At 43.4% G+C, this 18843-nt stretch overlaps 2 protein-coding genes across 3 annotated transcripts in view; one reads left to right on the top strand and one right to left on the bottom strand.

The window, feature by feature from the left end:
- TG (thyroglobulin) overlaps positions 1-18843 on the bottom strand; it is a 711260-nt gene that overhangs the window by 204738 nt on the left and 487679 nt on the right. The gene's annotated exons all lie outside the window — the stretch shown is intronic.
- SLA (Src like adaptor) overlaps positions 1-18843 on the top strand; it is a 94725-nt gene that overhangs the window by 36884 nt on the left and 38998 nt on the right. For both annotated transcript variants that reach the window (XM_086966243.1, XM_086966242.1), the window contains exon 2: positions 13305-13394. In XM_086966243.1, coding sequence (XP_086822369.1) covers positions 13334-13394 — 61 coding nt within the window. In that variant the 5' untranslated portion in view covers positions 13305-13333. The remainder of the gene's footprint in view (positions 1-13304; positions 13395-18843) is intronic.

Raw genomic sequence — 18843 nt, 5'->3', positions numbered from 1 at the left:
TCTGTCTAGCTCCCTCTCTGTCTTGCTTCCTCTAGCTCCCTCTGTCTCCCTCTCTCTCTGTCTTACTCCTTCTAGCTCCGTCTCTCTGTCTAGCTCCCTCTAGCTCCCTCTCTCTCTCTTACTCCCTCTAGCTCCCTCTCCCTCTGTCTAGCTCCTTCTCTCTCTCTCTGTCTTACTCCCTCTAGCTCCCTCTTTCTGCCTCTCTCTCTGTCTTACTCCCTCTAGCTCCCTCTCTCTGTCTTACTCCCTCTAGCTCCCTCTCTGTGTCTTACTCCCTCTAGCTCCCTCTTTCTCTGCCTTGCTCCCTCTAGCTCCCTCTCTCTTATTCCCTCTAGCTCCCTCTCTCTCTGTCTTGCTTCCTCCAGCTCCCTTTCTCTCTATCTTACTCCCTCTATCTCCCTCTCTCTGTCTAGCTCCCTCTCTCTCTGTCTTACTGCCTCTAGCTCCCTCTGTCTCCCTCTCTGTCTTACTCCCTCTAGCTCCCTCTCTCTCTGTCTTTCTCACTCTAGCTCTCTCTCTTTCTCTGTCTTACTCCCTCTAGCTCCATTTCTCTCTCTGCCCTCGGCATACACGGACCAAGATGGGTGTGTCTGCAGAACTTGTCTGGGGGGACCAAGAAAGGGCTCTGGTGTTAAGGAAGGAGCTGTGGAGCTTATAGATAACGCCATCCTGCACATGGGGTTGTATCATAAAAGGCCCTGCCGAGTACCTAGTTACGTGGGCACTTTGAGGGTGTTCCACTACCCGCAGGGCTAAGTGCGAGACACTGCAAAGATGCGTACACGGGCCAAGTGCAAGTGGACCCTTTGAAAGGGCTCTAATGGTCTCAGGGGCAGTGGGGTCATTGCTTAGGCAGCTTGAGGTGCGTACACTACAAAGGAGGCCCGTATCCTCACTGTCCACATACTTTCATCTGCTAAGTGCATTAAGGCAGAGTGGAGGAAACGGAAACGACACACTTCAAGGTTCTACTAGTAATACCGCCGCTTAGACCTGGCCATTACTTACTTCTATCTCTCTATCGCTCGTCTCGGAATCACGTCACTGAGCTGCAGGGGGGTCTCCAGACTCTCCCACTGCTGCAATATGGATGTTTACACTGCCTGATGCGCGGGCGGCCCATGCTGAGAGTCAGTCATGGACAGGTGTGGGGCGCCGAGGTAATAATTACATTTTTAAAAGCACCCTAGGCCCTGAGGCAGCAGAAGCTTGACTCTCAGTCTCTGCCTCTCTCCAGTTCCCCGCCACTTCTAATGACTTCCTGTGTTCTGGAGGCAACCGGAATTGAGGTCCCAACATCCAATAATCTCTCCTCGCCTCTGCTCTGTTGAGCCAAGGGCAGGAAGTCTTCAGTGATTGACAACCGCGCCGAGGGCCCGGGGTGCGCCGGGTCCGTCGCAGCAGATTGCAACATTGTAGCACCTCATGGACTCTGAGAGGAGAGACAGATTTAACTGTTAACTATCTGACGGAGCCAGCTGCTGTAGTAAGTCTACAGCGCCGGGGAGCAGCATGGTGTCACCCCCATGTGAGGGTGTCACCCGGTGCGGTCCGCACCCCCCGCACCCCCCTAGTGACGCCACTGGTAGAGCTAACACTTGCACCTGAATAGTCAGTGTCCTGTTTTCCACACAAAGGGCTGATTGCATCCTACTGTTAGTGTGGAGCCCGGGCTGGGAAGAAAAGGGGATTGGTGCACTTCAAGGGCCTGCTTTGAAGAAATCCCCACGTCAAAGGCACAACTGGGTATAAATACTGGGGCTCGGACCCTACCAAGCAGTACACTACTGGACCTGTCAAGAACTCTGGCCGTAGTAAAGACTGCTGTGCAACAAAAATTGCCACTCTGCTTGACTGCTGCTCTAGAAGAACTGCTTTTCAGCTTTGCTGTGCTGCCCCGCTGCCTTCTGAGGACAAAGACTGGACCCAGCTCACTTAAACCCAGAGTGACTCCAAGGGCTCGCTTTCTTGCTCCCAATTCTGAAGTTTCACTGCCATCAAAGACTTCCTTCAACTCTACAACAGCACCTGGACTCTGCCATCTGTGAGATCTGCCCTGTCAAGGGGTGGCAATCTAGTCCTGGTCCCTTAAAAGTGATCTCTGCTGTGCAGAACCATCAAATTGGATGCAGTGATGACTTTGCACTGATAGGAACTGACGCTTTGCCCTTCAACCACAAGCAGAAGCTGATCAAAGACATCTCTTCAATGGACTGCCTGGTTCAGAGACGATGGACAGCGTGGCTCCAAAAGGATGACACAGTGCCTGCTAAGGGATTAGTTGACAAAGCCTTCATCACCTGCACAGATCAGAACCGATGCATCGAGACTTCATAGTCGACACTTGCTCCATCCAAGGTACTTTTTCAGTGAACCTACGTGAGTCCTGTAGCCGGCCTGCTCTACATCACAATCAGCATGAACTTTGCTTTTACTCCGGTCCAGTGTGACTTCAAGTAACCTCTAAGCTCTATTTACTCCTAAGCACAACTTTTTTATGTATTCGTTAAAAATTAATAACTTCGGTTCCTCTCATTGAATGTCTGTAGTTTTCATCTTGTTTTACTCCTAAAAATATCTATTTTTCTAATACTGTGTGAAGTAGTTTTGTGGTGTTTTCATTGTGTTGCTGCGTTTTTTACACATTGCCTCTTTAGATAAGCTTGACTGCTCTGTGCTAAGCTACAGGTTTGTGTGAGCACAGGTTATCTTTTAGTGTGTATCTAGCTTACCCTAACTAAAATGGTGGTTCCTGATTGGGCAGGGTGCAAACCCCAAGTTCTAACACTGGGCTTTATTTCTTTGTAGCAACAACCGTGAATCAGCCATCCTGAAGAAAGGCGATTTTGCACAATGCATTGAGATTGTATAAGCCTAATACTGATTAGTTTAAAGAATCACGAAAAAGTAAATGAATTTGGTGAACTAAGATTGTGTTGAAATGTGAATGTTCAAAGGAGAAAAGGGTATACATTTTCATTGAGAAAGTGTATCACAGCTCGGTGCAAAGTATGAACCAGCAGATGATATTTTGAATTGGCTAGATATTGAAAAAGGCTTATGTGGTTGTTTGAAATAAAAAAAGATCGAAAAAATGATATAAAAGTTTAGGAACATTGAGGAGTTTCACATTACATTACTAATACTTAATATGTAGGTCACACACACACACACTAAATGAAAGACTATTTGCAGCACCTCAGGAAATAGCAATAGGATAATGAGGGCAGGTGCCTAACCCTAACCTCTTGACATCAAATAGGAGACTGCTGAGTGACAAAGGGTGAAATAGGGGATTTAGCTTGTTATGTCATCTTTAAATGAAAGGGCATTTTGCCTATGGGAGAATTTTGGTGAATCTTTGACTGAGAAGAGGTTCCTGCCCTGAGTAAAAGAACAAATATAAAAGGGAAATACATGATAAAATGTTAATAAAAAGGCTATCAGATTCCCTTCCAATCTGCAAATAAAATAATTAGATTCACAGAAAAATGTCAATATCTTAAAGAGAGATGAACATTCTCAGATAGACATTCTATCCCTTATAATGGAACATAAGTCCATTATTTTAACTGGGAAAACATTGAGGAAAAAAAGTGCCCCTTCATAAAGTACCCTTTTCCCTTGACTTCCTCAGCCCCTTATCCATACATGTGAGGAGGCTAAGCATTTTCACATGTAATCCTATGGAGGCAAAAGTGATAATTGGAGATATTGGAATACCAGTAAGTAATTCAATCATTCTACGAAACAGTTAAGTGCCCAATGGCAAAGTTATGAAGTTGAATTCCAGTGCCCGTTTTCACACATCACAAACATGTGCAATCCTACACTTCTAAAACTGAAAGCTTTGCATCAAATCTTAAAACTGGCATGGCTATTTAAAGATGAATGACCACTTACAATGACATGCACGTATACTTGACATGCTAAGATATTTTTGCACACCAGATCCCTAACAAGATCTCTCTGAAGTTAACCCTGTCAACCGCACACACTGTTCTAAATTTGGCTGATGGAAACATTTGCTGCAGACTTCATATCCACTTCCTCGTTTGTGGTATCACTGCCCGGCCCAGATAAATTGACATACATTTCACACGTCTGAGAATAGACTATTATCAACAGTAAAGCTAAAAAGAAAACTTTTCTAGAACTTTAATGAAGGCTCTGAGACAGAAGCCTTTTTGGGAAAATTGTAAAGCTTAAATTGAAAAGCAGTTGTAAATGCATTTGCCTCCTCCTCTGGTTCATAATATAATTTCTATCGCAGTGCAATCCAAACGACCACCTTCTGTCATATCCTCATTTGTAAGAGAGGCTAAGTAGACAGAGGCATGTTTCGTGTATGCATATAATTCTTTGCTTGATGATCAGGCTGTCTAACACGCTGCTGGCACGCCAGGGGCAGCTGGTCTCCCTCAATGCCACCCTATGCCAGCTTACCGCAGACTATCAAACATAACAGGTCAAAAATGGACAACGTGTGAGATAGTCTCGAGGTTCTGTCATTTTTTCGTTCCTTCTTTTTGAAAAGTTTCAAATTTGAAAGGGTGAGTGCTGCTGTGTCTAGGCACATTAACTCTTTTTGTACCAGAAAAAAAGTTGATGGAAAGAGCCGTACTTTTTAACATATTTGAACAGTGAGGGAGGATAGGGATTGATATTCATGGGCACAGAATCAGAACTCAGACTAAAGCCATGCACAACGAGAGCCTATGGTGCTCACTCAGCAGCAGATAGAGTGCGGGGCATCTCTTTGTTAGTAGGGGGAAGGCACTCTTCAATAAAGAGCACAATTAAAACATCTATAAAATAAAATAAAACGTTCAGACCGAGAAATATTAAATAACAAAGACCCTGATTAGATATCAGAGCCACTACTTAAAATAAGAAAAATGAGCCCTTTATATTATTTATAACATTTGGGAAGGAATACAGCTGAGAGACAGAACATACACAATGGTCTCTACTGTGAGGTGCCATTGGGTAAACAATTTTAAATAGTGACCAAGACCGATCACACGGAATCTGTGCATGGTAATAGCTCAAAATTATTGTCTATCTCTTGGCATGCTTTCAGAAAAATGTTTTTGATGCTGTCTTGGGAAAAAGGCAAAATATCCTAAAACAATCATAGAAACCCATTTAGTGCACCATCACAAAATGTGTAAAAATTCAGTTGACAGGGTGTGTTTGTTGTACTGTCAGTAAGGCTCTCCCACTAGCAAATCTGTATAAGGTAATCACTACTGATAAGTCTGTAAATCCACCCTTTAGGGAGCAAGGGCCATATGTCTCATTCAAAATTGCGATTGCAAATGCCAAAATTCGCAGAATTTCGGCGTTTGCAATCTAGCTAAGTGGGCTGTATTAAGGTAAAACTGCCTCACAAAATAAGGAATCACAAAATTTGCGATTCCTTATTTTGCAATTTCATTTAAGGAATCGCAAATTTTGCGATTCCTTAAATGCAATGTAAGAAGCAAATTGGGCTTAAGGAATCGCAAATTACTATCAACTTCAAGTTGGTGGTAATTTGCGATTTCTCTGAAAAATTCACTTTTTTGCATTTTTCAAAGTGCACATGCGCATTTCAGGGATGCAACAGGGTGTCCTTTTGACACCCTGTCACCCTTGAAATTGAATTCTCAATTTGCATTTCTCTAATTGAGAATCGCAAATTGAGAACGTCTTCCCATTCATTCCTATGGGCCTCTAGGCCCGTAGGAATGAATGGGGAGGTATTCCTTAATTGTGAATTGCAATTTGCAATTCGCATTAAGAAATATGTAGGATTCGCAAAATTATTTGCATGTCCTACATACATAGCATTTTGCGATTCTCAAATAGCGTTTCCCAAAAACATATAACTATGATTGAGCATGCAGTATGGAAGCAGAGGAACACCATATCCACCTCTATGTAAGTGCAAATGAAAGTGCTGTTTTGAATCAAAATATATTTCAGAAACGATTGTGCCATAAAAACCTTTTGTTAATCCACACTTTGTTGTGCTTTTTGTTGAATGTGTCCTTGTTAATACGGTTCAAACAAAGACTCTGATTGTGAAGGTATGCTATAAAATTTGTAAATGATTATGTTTACCTATAACTAAATGCTACAACCTTACTGATATGATGAATGGAAGAAAATGGGGACATATATATATATCCCTTTCTCCTCTCAGCTGTAATCCTACTATGCGCCTGACCAAGGGGGACATTGACAAACTGGAGATGGCTCCCTCCATATTGCAATCTCCCGTCCTCTCTTTCCTAATAGGTGCTGACACACAGAAGATGCATCAGATTTGTATTTATTGATAGGCGGTCATAATGCATTTTCGCCTGCAGATACCGCCATGTTCACACACCAAAGATGCCATGTTTTTCCTTTACATTTGTTTGTGAACAAATGATTGCCAAATCATTGAAATAAAAAGCATCTTATATGCAAACACAATTAGTGTCACCGATAAAGTGTAAATAAAAAATATATATAAACCAACTTAATTTCGGTACATCGAATATCAGATGAATACCGGGTGCTTCTGCATTACATTATTTCACAGGAGAATCAATTTAACATTGAATCACAATGCCAGAGTAAGCAAAAATTACATTGAAATATCTGACATAAAAACGATTTCATCAATCTATGAAAATCAATCCCAAGTGGGACATAACTTCATCCCTTTTGCTTTTCCAGTCTGAACAGATGAGCAACCATCTAAACAACATCTCACTGCCACATGGTGCAGTATCCGCGTATGTACCTGATGGATAGTGCTTACTACATATACCAGGGCACCGAGGCAGGTCAATACATACACAGCGTAATCAGATTTACAATAGTATGCCCCTTATACTTTCATGGGTTTTCTTATCTAGTGGGGTGAAGAATTCAGGTTTATTCAGCTGTGGCCGATCCATTGGGGCTGAGGGGTCACGCTCCTCCAACTTTTGCCCTTCATTAACTGTGTTTGTGAGGCTGAACAAAAGTCAGCCTGACAGACACTATTCCTTTTCATGTCAAGCAGCCAGGAGCCAGACATACTCTAAATGGGCAGGCTCCTGGCTGCCTGAGATGAACTTTGCTGGGCTGAGGAAGTCACAGATCCTGTGGTTGTGATGTCCTCAGCTTAGCAAAGGTCCCTGAGGCCCTCCTCTCAGCGACGAGGGGTAGCGTCACTGATTGCCTTGCACCTGGGTACTTCAGTTTTAAGCCCTGAAGCACCCAGGACCGAGTGTTAATCAGTGACACTTCATCACATAGTGGGGTGGGGTCAGCAGTCTCACTGACCCCATTTCGGCAGCAGTCCCAAGCCACCTGGGACGTCTAAAGCAGAAAAGCAGATAAGTGTGTATTCTTTTTTTTAAATTAATGTTTGGTGCATGCGTGTGTGTATTTATGAATGTTTGGTATTGAGTGTTGTGAATGGATATGTTTGTTTATGTGGGCATGCGTGTGAATGCATGGGTGTGTATGTGTGCTTGCGTGTGTGTCCCATCCGCCCCCTCCTTCCTAAACTTACCGGCCGCCACTGGTTTTATTACTGCCATATTGACAGGCTTTACACTTGCTGCATGTTATAAAACCTCTTCTCCTTTTCAATCAATTCAATCTTGTTGTCATCTCTGGATTGGATTTCACCAAGTCACTCATCTTTGATTGATTTCACCCTTCTATACATTATCCCGATTCTCCTATGAATCTGTTTACCAATAACAGGATCTTTTCTAACTAAATGCCAATATTGGCATATTATTCTTCTCAACTGGCTTTCTTCCCTGTAATATGTGGCAAAAAAAAAGTCATTTTATACATACAACCAAACTCCTTTTTCTTTTTCCTTGTAAACAACAGATTGTTTCTCTTTTGTTGGCTAGTTCTGTGTATGGCATCTTTTATCACCTGTTGTGAGTACCCTGATTGTCGGAATCTCCTCCTCAACTCCACTGGTGCCATCATGTGTTCTTCTGTCACACTACAATTTCTCATCTCTGTAGATGTTCCCCATAATGTATGTTGTGTTTCAATTTCTCGGATGGAAACTACTTGAGTGTAGCAAGGTCTTGCCTGCTCTGTGCTATATATATATTTATTTATTTATTTATTTATTTATTGACATTTGTAGAGCGCGGCGAATACCCGTGGGCGTCTCGGCGCTAGTTAAGGGATGGATCAGCAACTGGGGTAAAGAAGATATACAAGGCTATTGGTCAAATAACCACGTCTTTAGCTGTTTGCGGAATGTGAACAGGGAGGGACTTGCTCGGATATGTGCAGGAAGGGTGTTCCAGAGTCTAGGGGCGGCAACCAGGAAACGCCTGTCGCCCCAGGTGACTGTTCTAGTGCAAGGCACAGCCAAGAAGTTCTGAATAGAGGAACGAAGAGATCGGGTTGGGACATGATGGAGAAGATTCTGTTTGAGAAAGTGGGGACCTTGATTATTGAGTGACTTGTAAACAATACACAGCGATTTGAATTTGATACGGCTGCGTATCGGGAGCCAATGGAGATCCCTAATGATGTTTGTAACTGGTGCGAACTTGGGGATCCCAGCCAGCATTCGTGCGGCTGCATTTTGGATTGACTGCATCTTATTTGTCACTCGGACTTGGGCATTTAAGAATAGAGCGTTACAATAGTCCAAGGAGGACAGGACTAGTGAGCTGACCAGTGTTTTCCTGGCCGTGTTCGGTAGGAAAGGTAGTATTTTCCTAATCATTCTCAATTTCATATGAGCTGAAGCCGCAGTTTTATTCGCATGTGCCATAAAATTGAGGCCAGCATCGAAGATGACGCCTAGATTTCTCACTTTGCTAGCTGGACTCGGCGGGGGACCGAAAGATGGTGGCCACCAGACAGGTGACCAGCCCGGGGAGAGGTGACCGAAGATGACCACTTCAGTTTTTTCTGAATTGAGTTTCAGACAATTCGTGGCCATCCAGTCACCTATTGCCATCATTCCTCTCGTGAATCGATTGGCCACTTCCTCCCCGTCCCCTTTGATAGCCAGTACCAATTGGGTGTCATCGGCGTAGGAGGTCAGGCTCATCCCAAATGCTTTGATGACATTTGCAAGGTCCGACACGTAGATATTAAATAGTGTCGGACTCAGGGATGAGCCTTGAGGGACCCCACACGGCAGAGACACCTTCGATGATTGGTAGGGTCCTAGAGATACTGCTTGTGATCTATTGGCCAGAAACGATACAAGCAGGTCCAGAGCAGTTTTCTGGACCCCCAGTCGTTCGACACGGTCGACTAAGATCTTGTGGTCGACCGTGTCGAAGGCCGCCGAAAGATCCAGCAGTACCAGGAGTGCTGTCCCCCCCTGGTCTCGTATGGCTCTGATGTCATCCGCAGCCTTTAGAAGGGCAGTTTCCGTGCCATGACATTTGCGGAATCCGAACTGGGTGTTATCGAGCAACTGGTGCTGCTCCACAAATTCCGACAGTTGCTGATTCATGGCTTTTTCTATTACCTTAGCCAGGAAAGGAAGACTGGCTATCGGACGATAGTTTTTCAGGTCATCTTTATTCAAATTGGCTTTCTTTAAGAGGGGTTTGACCAACGTATGTTTCAGAGAAGCCGGGAAAATTCCGGAGCTAAACATAGTGTTGCAAACATGAGTTATAGCCGGTATCAACGTGTCCATAACTGGCATAAGAACTTTGAGCGGACACGGGTCTAATGCAGAACCTGATCTGATTCTTGAAATAATACTCCTTGTCTGATCCATAGTGAGCTCGACAAAGCAGGTCAGTGTGTTATCCCGTGAGGTGGAGGACAAGGATAGTGGTGTAGAGTCCGTGTTTAGAGAAAAAGCCTGATAGATGTCGTTAACTTTTTTGAAGAAAAAATCAGATAAGGCGTCGCAAAGATGTTGTGAGGGAGGTGGTGACTTGGACTGGGTCTTTCCGTCCTTAATGTATACTGTCAAATCAAAAAAATTACTTCAAGATTGCTTATTGTGCTTGTAAAATGTATATTAAGGTTATTAACATTAATCCTTCTTACAAACGTTTTTGCATTCTCTTCTGATCCTTTCCAAAATTATCTATGTATTGCTTCTACATTATCACATGCTGTGACCAGTCTTGAGTGTGATCTGTCTGTAGCACCTGCTCCACCAACCCGCCCATATGGAAATTAGCATAGCTTGGAGTGAAGCAGGTGCCCACAGCTGTTCTCGTCTTCTGCTGAAACACTTTATTGTTCAAAGGAAAATAATATTAGTGAAGCACCACCTAATGATACTTAACAACAACTGTGCATGTTTAAGCAATCTTAGTGGTCTAGCTCACAAAAAATACTTTACAGTTCTCAAGCCATCCTCATGGGATATGCTCCTATATAACGATGTTCCATCCAATGATTTCAACACATAATAATCTTACCATTATACATTAAATATACATCTTAATCACCAGTGTTCTGTATTGTCATATAGATGCTGCTTTTCTATATACTGTGTTAAGTTAGCATGAGTTTATTAAGTGTTTAAACGACATATTTTCCTTCAGCTTTAGTTTGCAAACGACACAATTGTTATTGTAGCTTTCAACCTAGACGAAAGATGTGATTTATTTGAGAATAATATGTTATTACTCTGATATCAGTCGTGCTTGGTACACTGTCTGAACAGTGAGTGCTGAACCCTGTAAGAATAACTTAACACAAGGTCGCTGGGAGGTCTGATCCTCGCACCACTAGACATAACACAAATACAGTTGATGCCAATATTGGGCTCTAAGCGGGTTTAAGATAGAGTTACTGAGAATGCAAAAACACACTTGATGATGCTTCGCATGCAGAGAGCTGGTGGCAGATGATGTGATCTTCTCCTCCTGAGATTCAGAGGTATGGGCCCGCCCTGCTAAAACCCAAAAAAGACCTTCTTAGATATAATATAATATGCTAAATAGGGAGGGCAAGAAATAGGTGTTATTACTTTCTATTGATTTTAGCATTATAATATGCAATCACCGTTTGCTTACTATGGACTAGTAACTATGCTGATAACTCTGATTCTTATAATCTGTCTTCTTGTATTATATAAGATACTGCGTTTGAGAACCTTGCATTGAATAATAAATATTTCAAATGTGCACGTGTCCTCTTTTACTCCACGTTCTGGTTTGAAATGATTATAGAGCGAAAGAGTGTTCATGTGTTCCACGATACCTGAGGTAACCTAAGTTCATGTTCTGGTTTGTTTAAGTCATTGGGAGTTTGTTATGACCAATGAGACACTGTAGCTAGCTCGGTAAGGGGATTTTGGATACTGAGATGAGTTTTGGGTCACCCTAATTCACTGAGGTTCAGGATCTCTATGCACAGTTCTGTAAGAGAACGGAATCCCTGCTACAGTATGAAATAGGGAACATCCCATCAATAGCTGAAATTATTGGCTGCCCCGGTGGATTTGTAAGACATTTATGGATTTTTGGAATCAAATAGAACACTGGCATCTTAGGATAATCTTTACATATGAGCATGTACTCATCTTGGCTTTACAAGTCCAAGTTATGTCATTCCACTATTTCCCTGTGATAGTTAATCTTTGCTTCACTCACCGCTTCTCTCGTGGACCAGGCATAGCATGTTCTTCCAGTCAACTGTTTATAAGCCTCTTCCATACAGATCTTTAATCGCCAGAGAAATATGTTCCCTCCTTTGTTAGCCCTTCTTACCACACAGTCTGTTCTTTCCTCAACTTATGCATTAATTCCTTATACTGTTTTTGCTTTTGTTGCATATTCGTTCTCTCATAGCCTATTTTAACATACAATTCCTTAATATTTTGTTTCATCAAATCAGAACAGATGTCAATAGAATTAATCCCTCTGCATAACTGGACAAAGGGTCGAAGGTGGTTTAAAGTCAGTCTCATCATCTCCATAGACATTCAACTTTTGTTCTATATTCAATCCTTCTTCTGTCACATCTGCTGAGATGCCAACATTCTCATTTTCCAGTGCCTGCAGTTCTTTCATTAGTTCCAAATCTGACACTTTTAAATGCTCATTTGGGTATCTTATTTGTGACTTCTATCCCTTTGCCTGCTTGTTTTGTATAATATTGTTGATGTTTCAACTTCCTATAAATGTATAAACATCCAGCCTTGTTTATGCATAATTTACAGATTCCTCCAGACAGACAAAAAGGCCTAGATTCAATATTTGTTCCTCTTCTTTTGTGAGATTCTCCTAAGTCAAATTGTTTACATCATTGGGGAAACTGTCTTTCTCCTCTTTTTCTATTTTTGCTTGCCCCCCTCTTTAGTCACTGCACTTCTTTGATCTGTTCCTGTGCCGCTTCCTCCTCCTTTAGGGTTTTTTTCTGCTCCTCCCTTGGTCTCAAATTCTAACTTTTGTCTATTTACTGTAAATGTAAATGTAAATGTGCTGGACTTGTAAAGCGCACAGCTGCCCGTAAGCGTCCCGGCGCTTGCTATTCCTGACTGATGACGCCTAATAAGGGCGAAACCGGTCATGGTTTTTTGTGTTCTCATTCAAGGAGGATCTGGATGGGCAGGTCGGGCTGGGCTGTTGCCACTGGAGCAGGTTTAAGACTGCTTGCATATGGCTGGGTCCAACCTGAAGTGTCAGGGCGGGCGAGACATTAATTATTGGGATGCAATCCGGAGCGATTGCCGGTGTCTGGGATTAATTCAAGCATTCCTTCCATCACTTTCTTTTTGATGTCCATATTTACAATTTGAGACACAGGGAAATACAGGGATTTGTCCCAAAACATGCATTATTTTTGATCAAGAACTGATGAGGTGCGTGGAGTCCACGTCGCCTCTGTTGTCAAAATGGGGTTTCTGCTCGGTGTTACATTGAACAATTGTGCCCAAAAATCAATAACTCGGGATATATGTAGAACTGGTATTAATGGGTATCATGTCAGTGCTCCCAAATTTTAATTTCAGCCTTTACTTATACCTAAATTGGATGAAATTTCGAAGACTCAAACAATGTATTTCTTGCACTTTGATGTAAATAGAAATTATTGTCATTTTCATATAGTGTAGTGTCACATTAGTTCTTGAAATAAAAATAAAACTTATGGCCTCAGTTTGTTGCACCACGTGTACTCATGTACTATTTCCATGCAAAATGCAATTATTCTACAACTAATGGAGAATGTAAGATGCGCTTTCCACCTTTTATGAAACTTACTAAACAAGTATCCAGTGTGTAGCACATCTGACCCTGAGGTGACAGTCTACGACTACATTACCACATGAATTGACTGAGTTGCACTTGTTTTGCTTCCTGTCATAGATCAGTAAAGTTCGGCAAAAAAAGAAGACATGGGAAATGTTACAAAGACTCCTACTGCACCGAGAGAAACAAGTGAACCTTACCAGGAGGGTGAGTATGCACTCATTTGTAACTATGCGGCTTGGTTGTACAGTGAGTATTATCTACGAAGGAAGACAGCAATGGCGAATAGTGGAAAGGAGGCCTGGGCCTGGTTCTATCACACCCCAGCCTGTTTTCCTTCCAGACAGAAGCCTCCACACCCTTGGTTTATAAATATATCCACTTGTCGTGCTGCAACCTATGCATTACTTTGATCCTGCCTCTCTCCATTTCTAAGCTCCACACCCTTCTCCAGCACTGCAAGGAGTTGCAGATGCAATGCAGAGAAATCTGCCGGTTCATTCCTAAAACTATTCCCATTCTCACTCTGTCATTTTCTTATCTAGACTCTTGAGTCTTGATCCTGTCTCCTCTGGTTTCTCTGCCCATGTTCTTGCTCCATTTTGGCCAAACTTCAGGGCTGCGTTAGTTTCGAAGCACAGGAATTCGACATATTTACAACAATATGCCGCATCTTAGTGCTTCCCCCTGCGCTGGCGCAGAAAACTGGTGCCATGCGCCGGCGCAGGCACCTTTGCACCATGGTGCAAGGATGCCTGCGTCGTAGGGAGATTGTTTTGTGCAGGAAAGGGGTACCCTTTTGCACAACAACAATCAATTGAGGTGATTTCTTCTTCCAATGTAGAATGCAGTACGCATTGAAAGAGGAAAAAACGAGGAGAAATTAAAACATTTCTCCTCGTTGCACATCGCTATGCCACCCCTAGGGTGGCATAGCATTCTGACGCATTTCCAGATTTACGTAGTAAATCTGCACATGCATCAGTGGCCATGGGTGCTGCCTGGGAACACCCCTAACACGCAAAGTGTTGCGTGAACAAGATCGATATTTACACACACAGGTAAAGTCACGCAGAGTGACTTTACCTGGCCTTGTAAATATCACTTATCAGGCAGCGCCACCGGTGCGTCACGCGACATGGTTAACCGGCGCCGCAAAGGGCTTGTAAATCTGCCCCTTCGTCTCTGGTATTCGTATTTTCTTCTCTTTGATGCCTGTTATCCAAATGCTGCCTTCCCTCTTTTCAACAGCTACCTTTCCATTCTCTTTTCCTGTGTCTTTTACTGTGTTTTGTCTTTAAATGTGCCCAATATCTTGCCACCACCTGGTGTTTCTTCTCTTGTCTCTGTCTGCATATCAACCAAGTACTTCCACTCTGCTTCCTTGCTTCTTCTTGTTCCTAATTGCCCCCAACCCTCCACTTCACAATTTTTCCTTCCCTTTCTCACTTCTTGCCCCCACACACTGGAGTTCCCTTCATCTCTGTGTTCGTTGCACCTGCCACTTTAACTTTCTTTCATATCCTCTGTGAATAACATCTTTCCTCTGCTTCCTTCTTTTAACCATTAAGATGATGCATTGTAGCTGTTCTTTCAGAGCTATTCCAGGTGGTAGAAATGTCATAAGTGCATGTTTGCATAAGTGAAGTACGGCGAAAGTGCTCTATACATTTTATAAAATAAAAAATGAAAGTGTACCCCACTATCTCCTATTAAGTAATATACCGATGACATAAAAGAAGGAGGTTTCAAAAAATAATAAAAATGAAAAGAGAATGAGGAAAAACGCCTGCATATAATTTTATTTTTGTTGATGATATAAATTCAATAAAAAAAAATTACTGAAATAAAAAAAAAGAAAGCAAACTATGCAGATTTTTTAAAATGAAAAGTAGATGCAGGATCTAAAGAACCCATCAATTCTGCCACTGGTGCATTTATTGATTTGCTGTCATTAATGCACTTTGCCACTTCGCAGACATGCTTTAAGTTCAAGACCAGATCAGCTCTGCTTCAAGTATTGCCAAAGCCTAGCATGTACCACAGATGCCTCATTCTGTTGCACTCTCAAGCAAACTTTGTTTTCCATCACGCAGACGGCAATGGAAAGTGACTGAGTCACTCAAGCGTGAAGGATCAACACCAACTTTCTAGAGTTCATGACACGCACGAGCGGCCAGCGGTACACTGTGCAATGCCCACACGCTGCGTCACGTGATTGTGGACAGTGAGGAAGCGGCTCACGGTGTGATATGTTAGTTCTCACCCGCACCCTCACTCACACTTCAATCACCAAGCATGTTCCCACGCCGGAAAGCTGAAGCGTGGAGTCGAGAACAATGTATGAACTGTTGCATTTTGCTTAAAAAAAATGTCTCATTAGGGAGGGATGAACTTTGACTTGAGGCAGGCTGCATTAACGGTTCTAGGGCTGGTCCCTTGGCTGCCTTTGGGTCATTTTACTGCAGATGTAGGGTTTCTATCGCTGTATTGTTCAAGGCACCATCCGTTTTGCAGATTTTCCACCCAAGGGACCATGTAAGTATACACTGCCTGCTCGCAAGCACTTCTTCACAGCTCATTTGCACAGTGTGCAGGACTGCATGAGTGAGCTCGAGTCGAGGACACTCAAGACGCAATCAATCACACAATGCGATCCAGCAAGGCAAGCCGCTCCATTGTGTAGAGTGAAGCGGGATGAGCTGAACTGCGCCACATTGCAGGGCATTGCCGCAGGCCTTCCTGCTGCGCTTCCCTATGGTAAGAGAAAAGGGTCGGAATGCGCCGTATCTATAAGATATTGCCCATTCCTGTTCTTTTCCCCTGCACCGGCGCACAATGGGCTGCCATGTGCCAATACAGGCATCATTGCTCCATGGTGCAAGGGTGCCTGCGTTGCAGGGATAATTATTTCTGTGCATGAATGGACACCTTCCTGCACGGAAACAATCAGAAGATGCTTATTCCTCTTTCTATGTGTGCTGCAGAATGCAGCACACATAGAAAAAGGAAAAAAACCGAGGAGAAATAAAGATATTTCTTCTCGCTGTGGCTCCCTAATGCCTCCCAGGGGGAGGAGTACGTTTTTGGCGATGCCTCATATATCTGAGGCAGTGTCAAAAAGGCTGTTTCTGGGGACGCCCCCAGCAACACCCATTGCACGCCCCTTTAACACAGAAAACTGCCTTAAAAGGAACAATATTTGCAAGGCATCATTAAGCCAAAACAAGCATTGGCATAGCCAATAGGTCTCGCCTTTGAGACCTTATAAGTGTTTAGCAATGCAGTACATTATCCCCCACTGGCATGCCCACATACTCTTAATATTTTTGAATAATCAGTTAAGTTTTTTTTCTTCTTTTTTTAAAGTCGAAATGACAAAGGACAAGGTGTGGCATAACGGGCAAAGCAATCAACTTTGGAGCGGAGGGAACCAGGTTCTAGCCCCCTCATTGGCTCAACATCCTGTGATTCTGGGCAAATCACGGTATCTCTCTATTCACCCCTGCCAAAACAAGTAAAGCTATTTACAGATAAATGTAAAGTAAATGAGCCAAGACTGGTCCCAGAACTGGATAAGGTCGCCAACATTTACGTAATATGTCAATGTTAGCATGTTGCTTTAACATAAGATAGACATTGTGTGAAACTGGAAGATATTTCTACTTTACTGTTATATGTGCAGCTCCATTGCTTGAATTGTATTTTAGGGGTAGCCAGCAGGGTGTCATGCTATAATCGGGGGTAATATTTAATTAAGAAGGTGACATTTTGAATGGTGAGGATTGTATATACATTACTGCTGCTCTAGCTTCTCTGCTTCCTTCAGTCCGACGCCAAGCAGCAAAGACGCTGGCAGCCGATCTGCTACGTTAGCTCTAACAAAATCAAACTACGAGACTTGCTAACAAGGCATCGAATAAACAGAGTAACAAATTCCCACTTGATCGTAGCCTGTCACATGGGGACTCTAAAAAACACAGGTCTGGTGGGTGGCCAATGTCCAGTGTGCCGCAAGATTTGCATTTTATTCAACTCGATAACCCATATGCAAATAGCCTACGTCAAGTTTTGCAAACTGGGTGAGGAGATAAAACCTGGCCTCTCGAGTGGAGTTAAAGAATAAACACCTCATTCTGGAAGTACACAAAATCACTCTGAAACAGAGAATGAAAGCGTCCCCAGCTGCTGGTCTTGGCTCGCAGCCCCTCGTGCCGAACTTTCCTTGGAGCAAGTCCAGTATAATCTGTAATCTAGAGCAGTCGAAAGGGGAAGGAGTGGCGCTCGTTGAGAAACACTGCCTTCTGATCCGGGGAGCCAGGCATAATGAAAGTGACCCTGGCTCCAGCACGCAGTCTGGGGGGGCCGGAAGGACAAGTCAACAGAAGGGGGAAAGGGATCTAATCACCGCCAAGCCACAGTTCCACCGGACTGTCTGCACATCTCTAGCATCTCCAAATAAAAGAAAGCGGCTTCCACTCAGGTGTGTGGGAGCAGAGGCGGATGTGTGTGGTGTGGAGTACAGCATGCTCCTTAGTCATAGCAGGGGGTACTGTCTGTTATACATGAGAGGTAGCTGCTGCTCGAGGAAACGGAGCAAAGTGACTGAATGGAAAACACTGACCGTGTGACGACCCCATACATGTCATCAAAGGAGGCGGGAAATGATAATAAATAAATGAAGGCGCGCGGTGAGCGCTGCTCGATGCTGTGTTGGGCGTAGGTAGGGTCTGCTTTTGAGGCAAGGCAAGACAAGCTTGGCAGCGAAAGTGAAAGTGACGGCGCTGTGTTTAAGGATCCAGGACGAGGAATGCAGCTGGCACCCTGTGCGCTGCTGCTTGCTCCCGACAGTTGTATGCCGCGGGAGTGAACATTTAGAGAAAAGGTGGGACAAGCACCAGCCGTTGGCCAATTACGTGCTTTCATTTTTGAAAGCCACACGCAAAGGTCAATAGAATGACCTATTGAAAAACCACACGGACAAGTTTGGAGAAAGTCTGGAGTGGGTCAGAGAGGCCTCCCCATAGAGCAGCGCATGGTGTTGCGCTAGGCTCAACCTAAAAATTGTTTTAGTGCTGCCACGTACATTTGTAGCTGGCTCCTGTGCCATGGAACGTCACAAAAAGTGACGCTCCAATGGCACAAGTTACTGTTCAGAACGCTCTCTGCTCTGGTGCACTTGTGGCTTCCTAGTTCCAAAACTGACCCTCTTGCGCCATGGTACTAGGGTGCCTGTGTTATGGGTAAGATTGTTTTGAGCAGGAAGACATACCTTCCACACAAAAGCAATCCTTAGAAGCGTATTCCTTTTGGTTTGTGTGCTGCAGAATGTTGCAGACATACAATGCAATGATAAGTTAACGAGTAGAAATAACAATATCTTCTCGTTATGCAAAAGACTGATAGGTGCACCATTTTGGTGTAAACCCAGGTCTACAGACTTTAACAAATCTGGGTTTGAGCCAAACTTCATGGGTGGATGCATTGGAACGCCCAAGCTCCACCCATGTAATACCTTCCTAACGCCTTCCTAATGCAAGGCAGTGCAAGGCGCTGTGTTGCATTCATTTGCAGGTGAAAAGTGACATCAAGCCACGTAAATATTGATTTGCGTGGCTTTATAAATGTCACTTAAGCACTTGTATTGTCTCCTCAA

The sequence above is a fragment of the Lissotriton vulgaris genome, chromosome 4_1 (genome assembly GCF_964263255.1).
Source record: "Lissotriton vulgaris chromosome 4_1, aLisVul1.2, whole genome shotgun sequence".
In the NCBI taxonomy this organism is placed as follows: Eukaryota; Metazoa; Chordata; class Amphibia; order Caudata; family Salamandridae; genus Lissotriton; species Lissotriton vulgaris.
This window is presented reverse-complemented; position numbering and strand designations above follow the sequence as displayed.